The sequence below is a fragment of the Centrocercus urophasianus genome, unplaced genomic scaffold, assembly GCF_019232065.1.
Source record: "Centrocercus urophasianus isolate 14NV4802_14NV808 unplaced genomic scaffold, USGS_Curo_1.0 seq_34, whole genome shotgun sequence".
NCBI classification, from domain to species: domain Eukaryota; kingdom Metazoa; phylum Chordata; class Aves; order Galliformes; family Phasianidae; genus Centrocercus; species Centrocercus urophasianus.
In genome coordinates, this window is record NW_024884911.1 from 332,933 (window position 1) to 347,959 (window position 15,027).

Below are 15,027 nucleotides of genomic sequence, written 5' to 3' on the forward strand. Positions count from 1 at the left end.
CAGGAATGAAACCTGATGAGCCTCTGCTGCTTGAGGCTGGGCATTGATTTTGTGTTGATTTTGTCCTGCTGGCTGCCTTCAGGAGACTGTGTAACAGCCCGAGCACATCCATTCTAGGGGAAGTTCCTCAATAATCAGCCCAATCTCTTTCTCAAGCTAGTTCACACTAGCGTAACCCTAATCATGCAGTTACACTTTCTTACAGCACCCCCTCTGAGTACACAGGAGAATTGTAGTTATGGCTGCCATAAAGGCTGATGGCCCCAAGCTTTTTTAAGTTTACCTTCTCCTTCTGGCTGCAGCTTCATCTAAACTGTAAGACACTTCCCTCCTTCCTTGTGTGAGTACCTTCCAAACGTTTGCAGGCTGCTGGGGTTGCTGGCTAAGCCTGGGCAATCTTGGCTGCTTGCTGACAAAGCTGCCCTCCAGCCCCAATTGTTGTGTATGATTTTTGTGAGTAGTCTTTGGCTTCTTTTTGCTTCTTCAGAAACATATTGTTCCAAACAAACCCAGTTTGGGCACTTTTTGTTTTTAAAGACAGAAAGCAGGGACAGGGAGCAGACTGTCCCCAACTTACACATGTGCAAAGATCAGAATTATCCTGGCCTAAGAGTCAGCTCTGGCTCTGCCTTCACCCCTAGGGCTTTGCTTCCTGTTCAGAGGCTTTTCTGTGCTGCAGTGCTGTGTTGTGGGTGGCAGTGGGTGGCAGCTATCACCTCCCTGCCCCAGCACACAGCGTTTTGCTACAGCTGGAGGCAAATGCAGATGTCAGCAGGAGAAATGGCAGACCCCTTTCTCTGAGACTCGCTCCCTGTTTCGAGAGTTTTGCCCCAGTGAGAGATTCACCTCCCTAAAGCTGTCCTGTGAGTCCACAGAGATGTGCTGTTGTTGCCCTGCAAAGCAGCAGTGTTGTGCTTCAGCCCCTTTGTGCATTGCTTAGAGCACGTTGGCTGCCCTGCTGTCTGTGGAGAGTGCTTTCCCAGGTGTGGGTCCCTGTGATTAGAGAGAACAGATGGAAATGGTTTTTTGCCAGATGAGTGCTGTGTGCAGACAGGACTGACTTTCTGTTCACAGGGCAAGTTCACCACAGCCAGTGATGTCTGGGCGTTCGGGGTCACCCTGTGGGAGATGTTCATACTGTGCAAGGAGCAGCCTTACAGCCTCCTCTCAGATGAGCAAGTCATTGAGAACACAGGGGAGTTCTTCAGGAGCCAGGGCAGGCAGGTAAGAAAGCAAATGCGACTTTTCCTTTCTTCTCTTGTCCCTGTCACAGCCAAGTGGATCTCCCAGGGTCTTCCTGCTGCTCTCACATCATCTGCAGAAGTTCTTGCCTCTATTGCTCGTCTTATCAAGCGTGTCCAGCCTCTCCTGCCCTTCGTGCAGCCCATGGGACTGCCTTTCCCCTCCTGGTGTCCCACTGGAAGAACCTCCTGGCCTGTCCAGCTTCTTCCATGTCATAAATCACTTGTGTTGCAGGCTGCCTTTGATGCCCTGACCTCCTTAGCTTTTCTGAGCTCTCCTGCACAACTTTTTTGCTCTCAGACTTTGTCAGATTTTTCTCCCATTTGTGTTTCCTCTGAAAGACAAAGAGACACAGAGGTGGGGAGGGAGGAACTGTTAGTGTGCAGGGGTTAGAATACACCTCCATACCTCCATCCATGCTGAGCTCTAACTGCTGAAGGGCTTCTCTATGTCATTATTGTCTGGTTCCAGGCAGGACTGTTCAGCCCAGTGCTGCTGCCTTTGTGTCCTTCAATAGATAGATCAGTGAGGGTGGTAAATAGAGCATATGAGCACCTCCAAGGGTGGCTGTGCTCCAACAGAGTTGATGTACAGTTGCTTGTTCTCCCAAAACTCACATTGAGTACCTAAAGTTGAGGGATTAAAGGTTTTATTTGTTGTCTCCCAGATATTAATGGCTTAGGTGAAGAGTCTAAAAGGTCACTGTATTGAAATGGAGGAAAGATTATAAGTAAGTCTGCCAACCTGTACTTTAGATAAGCTCTAAAAGGTGTTTTTTCTTCTCTGCTAACAAGCTGTCACGATGCTTAGAAAGCCTCATGGGTTGTCTGCGGTGAGTGGAAGTATTTGGATTTCATTGTGGTGCATTGGTTTTGGTTTGTGTTTTGCGCCCATCCGATCCTCCTGGAGCATTTGTGCTTCCCTGGGCAGCGGGCAGCTCCGTGAGCAGCTCATGGCACGAGCTGGCAGTGCTCTGCAGGGCTGTGCCAGCTGGTGTCACAGTTCCATCCACACTTCACTGCTGTTCTCACCTTGGATGGATCTCCAGTATTGCATGACTGCTGTCTTGTCTGGGCTGAAGCTGTCCTGTGGTCTTAACTTGGTCAAGGTTCCATTCTGTTAAGGACCCAGCACTCAATTTGCTCTGCGTTTTGTTTTTCGTTTCAGATCTATCTGTCCCAAACTCCTCTATGTCCTAACCCCGTGTTTGACCTGATGCTGAAATGCTGGAGCAGGGACATAAAAGATCGTCCCACTTTCGACATGATTCACCACTTCCTGCTAGAACAAATGGAATCAAACATTTGACTCCAGCAAAAGAGACAGACTGATGGGAACAGAGTGACTGCGTGTCCCTTTGGGGCAGCCAGGGCACCCTGCTCTGCTCCCTTGACTGTTCCGTACTGAAATGGAGACGTCCATGGCAGCTGCTGGTTCTATTGGCCATGGGCTGACAGGTGCAGGACCAGAGGATCTCGTGTGGTTGAACAATCATCTCCTCTTCTGAATCATTTCCTGGGAATACTGTGAGAGGGGTTTTAGTCGACGCCCGTACACCTTTGGGAAAAATGAATGCATCCCACTTTGCTGGGCTGTGGCTCTCCTGGTTGGAATGGAAGCTGCCGGGAGGCCAGGACAGATTCTAGAAGTAAAGACTTCAGTCTTCTCAAACTGTTCCATTCAGTCAAATGGAAGTCTTGTGCACATTAGCAAGTGTTTCTGTAGGCTCTTGCTGCAGACAATATATGTAGTGAGAAACTATGGCTGACAGAGCTAGGAAACGTTTAGGGACCTGAGGGCTGACAGAGCTGGATTAGCAACCCTTCGGGAGCGGCGCTATCGGGGTCTGCAGAGGATGCTGGTAGAGGAGCCCAAGAGCAATGTTCTTTTGTCCTGTGGTTGTTAAGCACTGCTTTGGTTACATATGTGCGTTTTTTTCCCCACACTGGATTTTTTTTTTCTAGAAAAAAAAAAAATTAATAAAAAAATGAATGTTAAAGGTCATAGGAAGGTCACTGTGATCTTCTGACCTGCAAATTAAGGCTAGGGTAGGGAGTTTGTATTGAAAAGTAGCTGATACTGTACTACTGTCACTATGTAGATTCATTAGCCTAATGAACTTGTAGCCACAATGGACTGATGTGCAATTAATCCTGTATAAGTACCCATTAATATGAGATCTCTAAGTCGACGCTGTTACACGTGCAGAGGGAACTTAGATTTGGTGAAAGCCAATGGCTGAGAGCAGAACCCTCGATGTCACAGCTCACGGGGGAGGAAAAGGGGCAGAGCAGCTCCAGCCCCGCTCCACGTGTGCACACACCTGCTGAGAGGTTTCTGGCCCTTCCTCACAGCCCTGTTTGTTGGTGCTGACAGCAGGCTGGAGCCCTGCGGCCCGCGGGATGGAGCTGGCTGTCATCTGTGGGGCACAGACCCCCAGCTGTGCTCAGGATGAGCTCCCTTTGCTTTGGCTGCTCCCTGCGCAGCGCGTGGCAGCTTCTCATCAAACCGGGGTTGGTTTTCAGCTGTTTCTCCAGTGCTTGGTTCTCTGGGGGATTTCGTAGGGCTCTGAAGGGTTGCAGGATTTCGCTTGTTTCTACACTAAATCTGTTGTGGGTTTGTCAGGTTTGGGGACACTCTGCCGTTCCCTCTGTAGTTGTTTAGCCGGATCTTAAGGACCAAACGGAACGTTTCATGAACTGGGGGAAGGTGCGAGTTCAGCACTTCTGAAAAGCAGCATCCAGTCCAGTGCGTTTCCAATAAAGATGGAGGATAACTCCCACCTTGGCCAGATGCAACGTGTGCTGCACTGCCAGCCCTGCAAGGGCACTGCTGCAGAGGGAATGCCAGAGTGCTTCTGCTAAGAGAATGGCTGGGCTGTTGGACTGACAGGGAAACCTGCACCCGGCGTGGCTGCGTGCACAGTGCTGTGCTGGCAGGGCACCCTGTGCTTCTCCTGGAGTGTTTCCATCCCACCCCAGAAAATGTACAACCGTAGCTGTGTGTGCTGTGTGTGTTTCTGAGGTTCTGGAATGCTGTAACACCACCTGTCCCTCTGTAACATCAGTTCCTCCGCTGACGCACTGACATACGGAGTTTCTCTCGTATCAATAAATCCTAACGATAACCTTGACAAAAGAGAAGTTCTACTTTTATTTTTTTAACTTAGGGCAGTCGCTGTGGGTGTGAGCCATCAGGAGCTGTGTCTGTGCCCTGGGTTGGAAGGAGCAGAGCAGTGCTGTGCAGCTGCTGCGTCCTGAGGTCGCAGATGGGACGGGGCTCCGTGGGGACCTGGAGCATCCAGCATCCAGCATCCTGCTCGGTGCTGCGTTCAGTGCGGGGTGTCCTCATTAAACCAGGAGGACCCAAAGACCCACAGTGCCTGCAGCATCACAGAGGTTTCCCAGGTAACTGCTGGGAATGTCCTCATCCCACCCCGGAGCTCTGCTGTGCCATGGCAGCCCCCAGGCAGAGTGTGCTTTTCCCTCCCCATCCGTACCACATCCCTGGGTAAGTGCTGGAGTTTACCCACAAAGTCGGTTCATTTCCAGCAAATAGCTCAGGTTGGGACAAAACAGTACCTGTGAATCCTGGGTGTTTTGTTTTGTTTTTAAAGGCACTCCTAAACGTAACGAAGGGACGTGGCTCTGGGGGGACAAGCAGCTCCGTGCAGCAGGCTGTAATTATGCTGTAGGGCATCGAGGGGAGCTTCACAACTGTGCTTTCATCAATTTAAAACAAGCAGAGAAAAGTTGCTGGTGCTGCTCTCCGGGGTTTGGGTTCAAAACTGAAATAGTTTTTGCATTGAGGATATCTGAAGATCTCCTTTGAGTAAATATTTGTGTGAACACAACGCAGGGTCAGTGAGCTGACGGATCAGTGTTGGTTGAAAGGCTTCCTGCACTGCTCTCTGATGGCTTTTGGATGGAACAGGGCTGGGGTTGGTGAGAAGATGCTGCCATCAGTGAGTTCCTGGTTGAGAAGGCAGAAATGAGCTTGTATGTATGCATGTATGTAGGCTTTGCAGTGGGCAGAGGTGTGTGGGGCTGGTGGTGACGTGGTTGGGCTCTGTGCTCCCAGCCCTGGAGGACAAAGAGGAGCAGAGCTCTGCAGATGTGAGGCCATTGGGGTCAGGGTAGCGTGAGCGCTCTGAGGACAGCAGTACTGCTGGCATGGAGGTTGCAGGGCCTGCTGCTGCAGTGGTGGCAATGACCCAAAGGTGCTTGAAGGCATTGGGAAATCAAATGCAGCATTAGGAATTTGGGGAAGTGCTCCCATGCTGGGCACTGGCACTGCCTGTCCCATCCTGTCCCGTCCTGCAGTGCTGGAGTGGGGCCAGGGCTGCTCCCTGCTCTGTGACCCAGGGATGGAGGCGGCTGCTCAGGGGTGGGTTTTTAGATCAATGGCTGCGATGTGACCTGCAGAACTGGGGGATTTCTCTGGTTTATTAATGAGAACGCCAACAAAGAAGCTCAGCCTGCAGTGCTGATCCCTCCCCAGAGCACAGCAGCTCGTATCAGTGTGATTCACTTTGTGGCAGATCTGTGTTCTCTGTAAGCCCAGACCTGAGCTCCTCTGATCGCCCTGCTTTTACTTGCTCATAAACAGAACGCTTTCTCAGCCCTGCCATTACTTTGTTCACGACCAGAGGTCCTCTGCCCGGCCTGTAATTATTTGGGCTACGTCATCTGCTCAGATTTATCATCCTGCACAGCTTCCTGGTGTTGCAAGAAGTATTGAAAACCAATGGGAAGAAGCCACCGAGCTCCTCCAGCAAAGGTCCTGCAGGCACTGCAGATGTGCCAAGTGTAACGAATGGCTCTGCTGGCAGCTGTTGAAAGCAGCTGGGAGGGAAGTGCTCACTCACGGCCTTATGATCCTCGTGCATCATCCGCCTTTATCTTTGAGGTTCTTTCCAAGCCCTGGATATGCAGGGATCATTGATGGGTTGCTATCACTGCTGTTTCTCCTGTACTTGGGTTTCAGGGGCACTGGGAGATCCCCAGGCACAGCAACGCTCTGCCCCGTGCGCAGCTCCACGTGGGCACCCGCACGCTCTGTGTCTCTGTTCCCTTTCCAGCTATGAGGGCTTCCTCCCTCAGTACAACTACCAGTTTGGAGAGACCTTTGGCAAAACCACGTACCGCCTGCTGACAGACCCACACATCCGGAGGAGCCCTCGCTCCGTGCTGGCGCCGCTGTGCAAGCCGAGGTTCATTGAGGACTTCAGTGGGACGCAGCACGGCCTGCAGCCCTTCCTCCCCGAGCACCCAGGTGAGCAGAGCCCAAAGTGCCCGAAGCTGTATGGGTTTGGTCACCAGTGAGGTCTGTGCCGCCCGCAGTGGCTGCTGGGGGATGTTGTTGGTACAGCTCCACATTGCCTGCGAGCTCAGATACCTGCAGAGCTCGGGGCAAAGCCTCAGCCAACGAGTGAGTGCGTGTGTGTTGGCGTCTGGTGGGGGGCAGAGAAGTTTAGACCTCAGGTTGCCTTTGCTGGGATGGAGATAAATGGCCTCAAGTCGCTGCAGGGGAGGTTCATGTTGAGAAAAGCGATAACGCATCGGCACAGGCTGCTCAGGCAGTGCTGGAGTCACCGTCCCTGGAGGTGTTCAAGAACGGGGAGATGTGGCACTGAGGGACCCTTTAGCTGCTGGAACTTTGTGTCTTTTGTAGCTTCCTGCAAACTTCTGCCCTTCCTGCTCCTCCCAGCCGTGTTCTGCAGGGCCAGGACTCCAGCAGGCAGCGTTGTTTGTTGTTCCCTGGCTTTGTTCCTGGATGTTCCCATTTGCATTTCCTTGGGCTGAGTGGTTTGAAGGGACCCAACAAACCAGTCTACCTGGTTGATGTCTGTCATTACTCTTTGCCATTGTTCTCATCCCTCCCAACCCCACCACTGTCTGTAGCTGGGAGCTCAGTCTCCTGCTCACTGGTGACGTGCTGGGAACACAGCCATGAGAAGCACCGTGTGCCTCCATTCCTCAAACCTCCATTGCAAGCTTTGCTCAACACTGCCTGCCTTCCTTAGGCACAATATTCTGCACAGCTGTGGCCAGAGAGCCCCCGGCTGTGCTGCAAATGTGGCCTTCAGCAAGCTCAGCACCCAAAGGGCTGGGATCTTCAGTAAAGCCTTGTTGGTGGGAACAAAGGACATTGCTGGGTCCCACTCTGAGTCCCATGTTGAGTTTTTCCTGGAATGCTGTTGGGCACAGTTGTTGGGGATGTGGTTGTGCTGAGGCTCAGGGTGGCCATGCAGGCATTGTTGAGGGGATGTGGATGTGGATGTGGATATGGCACAGGCTGGTCAGGAGCTGCTTAGAGGTTCCTTGTGTACAGAGGGATTTCATTTTTGGCAACCCTGCCCATGGTAGAGGGTTGGAACTGGATGATCTTTCCAACCCAAGCCATTCTGTGACTCCTTTTCCTGTCAATGCAATAACTGGTTTGCCAGCTGAAGAAGAAAAGCAGGGATGCAATACTTTCAATAGAAACATAGGAAACATTAAGATAACCTTGCTTTAAAACTGGCATGCTGGGTTGGAAAATCAATTTAATTGAGGGTGCTGTTAGCCTGGACTGCAGCTGATAGTGCTGTTACACAGAGTGTACGTACCCTACAACATTACATACAACATATGTCATTTATCTTATAATTAAGGGCAGATTACAAGCCTAAATGCTGGCCAATAGCCCCATACCTGTGCAGGAGAAAGGGGCAAATCCTGCGGCCAGTGCTGGTGGCAGTGTAGATGCCATAGAAAAGGCAGTGGTGGCTGTGGGCTGAAAGGAAAGACTTGGAGAACAAAAGTGGGAAGGATTTGGTTTGTTTAAAAACAAAGCAATAAATTGGACACAGTAAGTTTTCTCCCGAGGAACAGCAGTTGTTCTCCATGAGCACTGAGCTGAGCGCTCTGGGTCTGCGCTCCTGTCCTGAGCAGCAGGAGGGGCTGCGGGCACAAGGCTGGCCGTGCCACATGCCATCCCATCGTGCTGCTTCCCTGCAGGGTACTTCCCTTACGACAGAGCCAGAGCTCTGACCAACTTCCCAGAAGCAGATTTTGGGCCGAAGCCACCCGCACCAGGGCCGGCAGAGGAGGAGCTGACGCACGCGGAGGCCCAGCATGGCCATGGCGGCTCTGGGCTGAGTGGGTGCCCACCGAGTGTGGCCTGGGATCCCTCGGGGCCACCGCAGGGCCAGGAGTGGCGGCTGCCCCCAATCCGTGCAGCCTGTGGGCAGGGCAGGCTGCGTGGAGCTGCAGGAACCGGGCAGGTGAGACCTCGGGGGGGAGGTGTGAGGGATGGGGATGGGTGCTGGGGGAGGACGGGGGCTCAGGACTGCCCCAATGGCTCAGGGCAGTGTCCCAGGGCTCCAGCAGCTCAGGGGCAGAGCCGTTCCCTAAACGTTGAGCATCAAAGCTGCCTGGATGTTTTCAGGAGTAGCAAACACGGCTCACCACCAGGAGGACGTTGTGATGGGCACCCAGTTCACCTGGGTTTCCCAGTGATCCCTCTTAGAAGCACTGGGATTCGACTTCAACTCTCTGGGACGGTGCTTTGCTCTCATTTCTGCTGGAGCCGGCACTCATGCAGGGCTGGCAGCCAGGGCTGTGCTAATCCCTGAAAGGCCGAGATCAGAGATTAGAGATCTGACGTGTGGAACCAAAGCTGCTCAGAAGGGCCATCCCTGCTCCCGCGTGCAGCCCTTCAGCTCCCTGGCGCCCTGCAGGTCTCACCCGCTCATTTGGCCTTAGAAATTCTGGAGCAGCTCTATGGAACAGCAGGACAACGTGGCAATGGCGGTTGGGATGAACAGGTTTTGGCGGTGATGGAGGTGGAGGGGAGCAGGTTTTACCAGCTGTGTCTTACATTTCTGCTTTTATTTTGAGCCCGTGAGAGCCGAAGGTGTGACGCTGCCAGCAGCCTTGGATTGGCGGCTCCCCAGGCTGGATGTGCCCAGAGTGATCCAGCAGAAGGTCATCTCAGGTAGAGGGGGAAGATGGTAAAAAGCAAAAGGGCGTTTGGAATAAATCTCACCTCTGACATCCAATTCAAATGGATGGATTTGAATTAAGTTTTTCCTTCCTATGCTCTGCCAAGATCTTGTATTTATTGCAGCAGCTTCTGCTCCCAGCCTGGCTGAGCCTTGCACAGCGTGTTCCATCTCCATCCACAGGGTACGCTGGATTCATACCACGATTCACGTGGGCCATGGGCACAAATTACCTGCAGGGTGTGAAGGAAGCCATGGCTGAATTTGACAGACAGCAGGTAGGGTGCACACAAGGCTGGTTGCAGCCATGTCCTCTCACCTGCACGCCCAGCAGCAGTTTTGTTTGCAGCAGGACTGGGGGTATCAGTGCAAGCAAAAAAACACCACTGGGTAACGTGCTGGAAAAAATGGCGAGCAATTAAATTCTGTAACTTGTTTCCTTGGGACACTAAGGGAGGATAAATGAGTTCATAAAAGGATTAAGGTTCATGGGAGGCTGTGAAAAACGTAGCTGTGGGTGCAGGACACCCTTATGCAATGCGTCCTTCACACCAGGGTGGTGATGGAGGTTTTTTCCTTTACTAGCATTGCTTGTCTCCAAAAGATGGACACCTGATTTCTACACCCTTCCCCAAAAGAGGAGAAACACCCATACTGTAAAGCTCCCATTTCATCCTCTCACTGTAGCACTCCTCTGTACCACGCTGTATAATCCTCCTACCTGAGAAACGAGCTCCCTCCCACTGTGGTTAACAGATTCCTCCGTGCTACCAGATTGGATGTGGCCACAACACACTGTGCTGCTTGCCAGCCTGCCCTGCCCCTCACTCACAAGGAAGCCCCTGCTTGGGGACTGGATGCTGCAGCACTCAGGCTTGCTGAGATTATTCGCAGCACATGAGGAGCTGAAAGGATGAGGAAAAAAAAAGAAATCACACCAAATTTCTGTCTAAGATGGCTTCAGCCTTGGAGCCTCTAATCTGCTGCCCTAAATCTCTGTTGCCCCAGGTTACGTGCTGAGATGCGCCGCGGATCATTTCTTGCTGGCTGCATCAGGCAGAACAGTGCAATCCTCTCGCTTCAGTGCTGCTCTGGGAGGGCAGCAGGAGGGTCAGCACTGCGTGGGGCTCCGTGGGGCCCTTCCCCCTGCCAGGGCAGCGCAGACTTTTGGGGGTCCTGCCGCGCAGCCCCTGCTCTGTGTGACCTCACAGCAGGTGCCAGAGGCTGATTTACACTCTCCCTTCCGCTCACACATCCTAAGCCTTCCTCTTCCTCCCAGGCTGGGAATTAGGTGTTAATCACCACCAAGGAAAAGCGGAAGCTGTTACAGGGGTGGCGGCAAACAGATGTGCAGAGTCACAGCATGAGGTGCAGCAGGAGCCGATGGGTCTCAGCACATCACCATCCTGAGCAGAAGGCATCCGGGCTTTGGGGCCGATGCCAACTGCAGAGCTGCAGTGTGAGGTCTGTGGGGCCTCTGCCAGAGCCCATAACTTCAGGGAGGGGAGGGGAAGCTGCAGTGTAACTTAGGAGAAAATGGAACTGTGGTGAGAGAACTGCTTTTCGTTACTTTGAGTGCTGCCTTTAACAAGGATTCAAAGCGCACAGCTCTGTAGCAGCGTGTTTTACAACAAAGGGTGCTGTTTATTCTTTTCCAGCTTCTGGAGAGGAACCCAAATCACAGCTTTGGCAAGAGATTTCCCCAGACATACTGGCCTGGCAGCAACATCTACACCAGCGCTGGACTGATACCAGCCTACGCAGGCTTTGTCCCACGTAAGTTCATCAGCTGAGCAAAAATGAAAGTCACCAACGCTGATTAATGACCATCGCTACGTAGTGCTGCATTACGTAGTGCTGCTGGTAGCTGCAGTGTCAGAGCAGAGGCAGTTCCTGAAGTGGTGGGGGGGAAGGCAATGCATTCCAATGTGCTCAGTGCAGGGGGGGCTGGGCTCGATGACCTTTAAAGGTCCATTCCAACTCTATGGGTTCTATGGTTCTGCTCACCTGTGTGCTTCACCCTCTGCCAAAAGCCCCCAGCACTCAGCACAGCTCCCTGGGAGAATGGTGACCAAACTAACAGCCACGAGGTCTGGCTGGGGATGCATATGAGCTCCAGCATAATGAAGAGGAGAAAGAACAGAACCCTGCACCCTAAAAACAGGGACAAAAATCAACTGCTCGAAGCGTTACCTCACGCTTTAATAATCTTCTCACTCTTTAAAAATCTTCTCACTCTTTAAAAATCTTCTCACTCTTTTCACCTACAGAATTGGGCTTCTGGGTAGGTTTGAAATTGGCCACCTGCTTCTTCTCTGCACAGACGCATTTCACTGCTCAGGGCAATTTCAGCTCTTATTTTCACTCTGGAAGGAGAAACCTTAAGACAGAAAACCCCCAGACCAGTTACAACCATTTCTTTTCTCAGGCAACTGAGAGAGCAGCCTATCTATTTTCTGTCCAGCTATCCTGCGACAGAATAAAACAAATCCACAACGCTCTTCGGCTGCATTGCTGGAGCTCTTTGGTGCAATTCCCCTGCAGCACAGCTGCCACGAGCTGTAATGCCCCAGCTCTGCACTGCTGCACGGCTGCAGCCTGGGCGAGGGCAGCGTTCCTCCCTCCAGAACCACCCACCTGCATCTGAAAGGCAAATTGCTGGCACCATCCCACTGCCCTGGCAGACACTGAGCTGCAGCTTACAGCAGCCCGCGTTTCTATTCTTTTCTGAGCTGCTCAGCTCTCCGAAGCTGAAGCCTGACCCAGCACCTGTAATAGGAGTCCATGAGCAGGTACCTAAATTTAGATGCGGCTTAGAGCTGAATTTCATCCTGCACGTTAAGGGTTTTCCCCTCCATTGCTGTATCCCACATGAACAACTGGTGCCCACCACCACACAGGGAGGGGAAGCGTGGCCGCCATGCTGAGCGCTGCTGCTCAGGCCGTGTCTTGGGCTTCTCTTTTCCAGACCTCCGCCAAACCTACGCTCTTACTTTTACAAACAGCACCCGCAAGGCTTACGAGATGGAACAAAGGAGACGAGCCTGTGCACTGTGAAAAATGCTTTAATGGTGCCTGTACAGCATTGGAAGTGACTTGAAGACGAGAGAGGGAACACAACACAGAGAGAAGTTCTGAATGACAGTTCATACAGCTTTAAACAAAATTTACAGGTGGCATCAGCATAGCTCTTACTCTGCCTCCTCCTCAGCCTCCTCCTCAAACTCCCCCTCCTCCTCAGCAGTAGCGTCCTGGTACTGCTGATACTCAGACACCAGGTCGTTCATGTTGCTCTCAGCCTCTGTGAATTCCATCTCGTCCATGCCCTCCCCTGTGTACCAGTGCAGGAAAGCCTTTCGGCGGAACATGGCCGTGAACTGCTCTGAAATGCGTTTGAACAGCTCCTGGATGGCTGTGCTGTTACCAATGAACGTGGCAGACATTTTCAGGCCACGAGGTGGAATGTCACAGACCGCTGTTTTAACGTTATTAGGAATCCATTCAACAAAGTAACTGCTATTTTTGTTCTGGACGTTCAGCATTTGCTCATCTACCTCTTTCATGGACATACGGCCCCTGAAAACAGCAGCTACGGTCAGGTAGCGGCCGTGCCGTGGGTCACACGCAGCCATCATGTTTTTGGCATCAAACATCTGCTGCGTGAGCTCTGGGACGGTCAGAGCACGGTACTGCTGGCTGCCACGGCTTGTGAGGGGGGCAAAGCCAGGCATGAAAAAGTGCAGGCGGGGGAAGGGAACCATATTCACCGCCAGCTTCCGCAGGTCGGCATTAAGCTGGCCCGGGAAACGCAGGCAGGTGGTGACACCGCTCATGGTGGCTGACACTAAATGGTTCAGATCACCGTATGTTGGCGTAGTTAACTTCAGTGTTCTGAAGCATATGTCATAGAGAGCTTCGTTATCAATGCAGTAGGTTTCATCTGTGTTCTCCACGAGCTGGTGCACCGACAGCGTGGCGTTGTAGGGCTCTACTACAGTGTCTGATACTTTGGGGGAGGGCACGACGCTGAACGTGTTCATAATTCGGTCTGGGTACTCTTCACGAATTTTGCTGATGAGGAGAGTGCCCATGCCAGAGCCAGTGCCACCCCCCAGAGAGTGAGTGAGCTGAAAGCCCTGCAGGCAATCACAGCTTTCTGCCTCCTTTCTTACAACATCTAATACGGAATCAACTAATTCAGCACCTTCAGTATAGTGGCCCTTTGCCCAGTTGTTTCCTGCTCCGCTCTGACCTGGAAGAGAGCCATTTTCGTATTACGTTACGGTCACTGCTTCCTGCTCGCAAGCAAAGCTAAAGAGCATCAAGGCTCTGCAGAACCCCCACAAAAGCTTCCATCTCACCAAGCTGCGGTGGCACAGCAGCACCTCCCGCAATGACTCGGCACAAATCTCTCTCACCCGGCCACACTCCGACCCTTTTTCCTCCTCCCGCCGTCGGTACCGGCAGCCGCACGGCCGGTTTCTCTGCCGTTCGGCCCCACACCAGGATTAACCCCTCCCGGGGCGGAGAAGCCCGCAGTGCGGCCCGGCCCTGCCCACCCCGCTCACGGCTCGGCTCCCTCCCCCGCTCACTCACCGAACACGAAGTTATCCGGCCTGAATATTTGACCGAAGGGCCCCGAACGCACCGAGTCCATGGTGCCGGGCTCCAGGTCCACCAGCACGGCGCGGGGCACGTATTTACCGCCTGCAAAGACAGGGAGAGGCGGTGAGCGCGGGGCGGGGCGGCGGCCGGCCGGGGGCCGCGGGGGCCGTACCTGTGGCCTCATTGTAATACACGTTGATGCGCTCCAGCTGCAGGTCGCTGTCTCCGTGGTACGTGCCCGTCGGGTCGATGCCATGTTCGTCGCTGATCACCTCCCAAAACTGCCGGAGAAAAACCCGTCAGCGCCGGCGTGCTCGGACCCCCGCCGGCCGGCCGGCCGGCCGCGCCCCAGCCCCCCCCCCGCCCCCCGCCCCCCCCCCCCGCCCGCCCCCCGGGCCCGATCTGGTTGCCGCACTGCCCGGCCTGCAGGTGCACGATCTCTCTCATGATGGCTTCAATGCAGCGACTGCCCAGCCAATGCCGCTCTTCCCCCCAACTGACGGCGTCTGGGGGCCGCCAGACCTTATATAGCAGCGGAATGCGCGCGCAGCCTCTTCTCCCCGCCCAGACGGCCATCCGCGGCAGCGCATTGGGTACTCATAACGAGGCTCTAAAAATATGGAGTTCTGATTGGTCCAGGGACTGCCATTCAAATATGGGTTTCTGTTGGCTCCGCCTGTTTGTCTGTTGATTTTACTGTCAGGCAACCCTGACTCACACGCGCCCGCCCTACTTGCTCAGAGCGTTCCTCATTGGCTGAATTGAATGATTGATGTCGGCCGTGATTGGCTGCGGGCCTCAGGGATGAGCTAACGTCCTTTGATTGGACGAAAACGAAGTGTCCTAGTAACCGTCGCAATGACTCCGCAGCACGCTCGGGGCGGTGGCCGGTGCGGCCGCGTATTCCCGAAGCCGTGTGCGCACTTTGCGCAGTGTGGGAGGCAGCTCCGCCTCGCAGACGGGTGGGGAGAGGTACTGTGGAAACTTCGCTGGGCCGCTCCCTGCGGTGTCCTGAGCAACCCGTACCTCTCCTCCCGCCACATATAAAGGGGCGCCTCCACATAAACCTGCCGCCTCCTCCGGCCCCGGGCTGTCGCAGCAGCGCTGTGGGGGCAGGGAGCCGCTCTGCGCATGCGCGGACCGCAGCGCCTTTCTAGCACTTTCTGGCGCGCAGCCGCCTGAGGCGGCGGGGC

The 15,027-nt window shown here is 53.6% G+C and overlaps 3 protein-coding genes across 5 annotated transcripts in view; 2 read left to right on the forward strand and 1 right to left on the reverse strand.

The window, feature by feature from the left end:
* LOC122166805 (discoidin domain-containing receptor 2-like) overlaps positions 1-4,374 on the forward strand; it is a 37,859-nt gene extending 33,485 nt beyond the window's left edge. For all 3 annotated transcript variants that reach the window (XM_042830848.1, XM_042830849.1, XM_042830850.1), the window contains 2 exons: positions 1,075-1,224; positions 2,410-4,374. In XM_042830848.1, coding sequence (XP_042686782.1) covers positions 1,075-1,224; positions 2,410-2,550 — 291 coding nt within the window. In that variant the 3' untranslated portion in view covers positions 2,551-4,374. The remainder of the gene's footprint in view (positions 1-1,074; positions 1,225-2,409) is intronic.
* A 322-nt stretch (positions 4,375-4,696) lies between these two features.
* FAM166A (family with sequence similarity 166 member A) lies at positions 4,697-12,286 on the forward strand. Its single transcript, XM_042830842.1, has 7 exons — positions 4,697-4,752; positions 6,323-6,516; positions 8,244-8,509; positions 9,126-9,222; positions 9,413-9,507; positions 10,888-11,005; positions 12,198-12,286. Exons 1-7 carry the CDS (start codon positions 4,697-4,699, stop codon positions 12,284-12,286), a joined length of 915 nt encoding a protein of 304 aa, XP_042686776.1.
* Positions 12,277-14,335, reverse strand: TUBB4B (tubulin beta 4B class IVb). Its single transcript, XM_042830841.1, has 4 exons — positions 14,228-14,335; positions 14,007-14,118; positions 13,826-13,936; positions 12,277-13,481 (listed from the first exon to the last, which is right to left on the reverse strand). Exons 1-4 carry the CDS (start codon positions 14,279-14,281, stop codon positions 12,421-12,423), a joined length of 1,338 nt encoding a protein of 445 aa, XP_042686775.1. The 5' UTR covers positions 14,282-14,335; the 3' UTR covers positions 12,277-12,420.
* Positions 14,336-15,027: the final 692 nt, after the last annotated feature.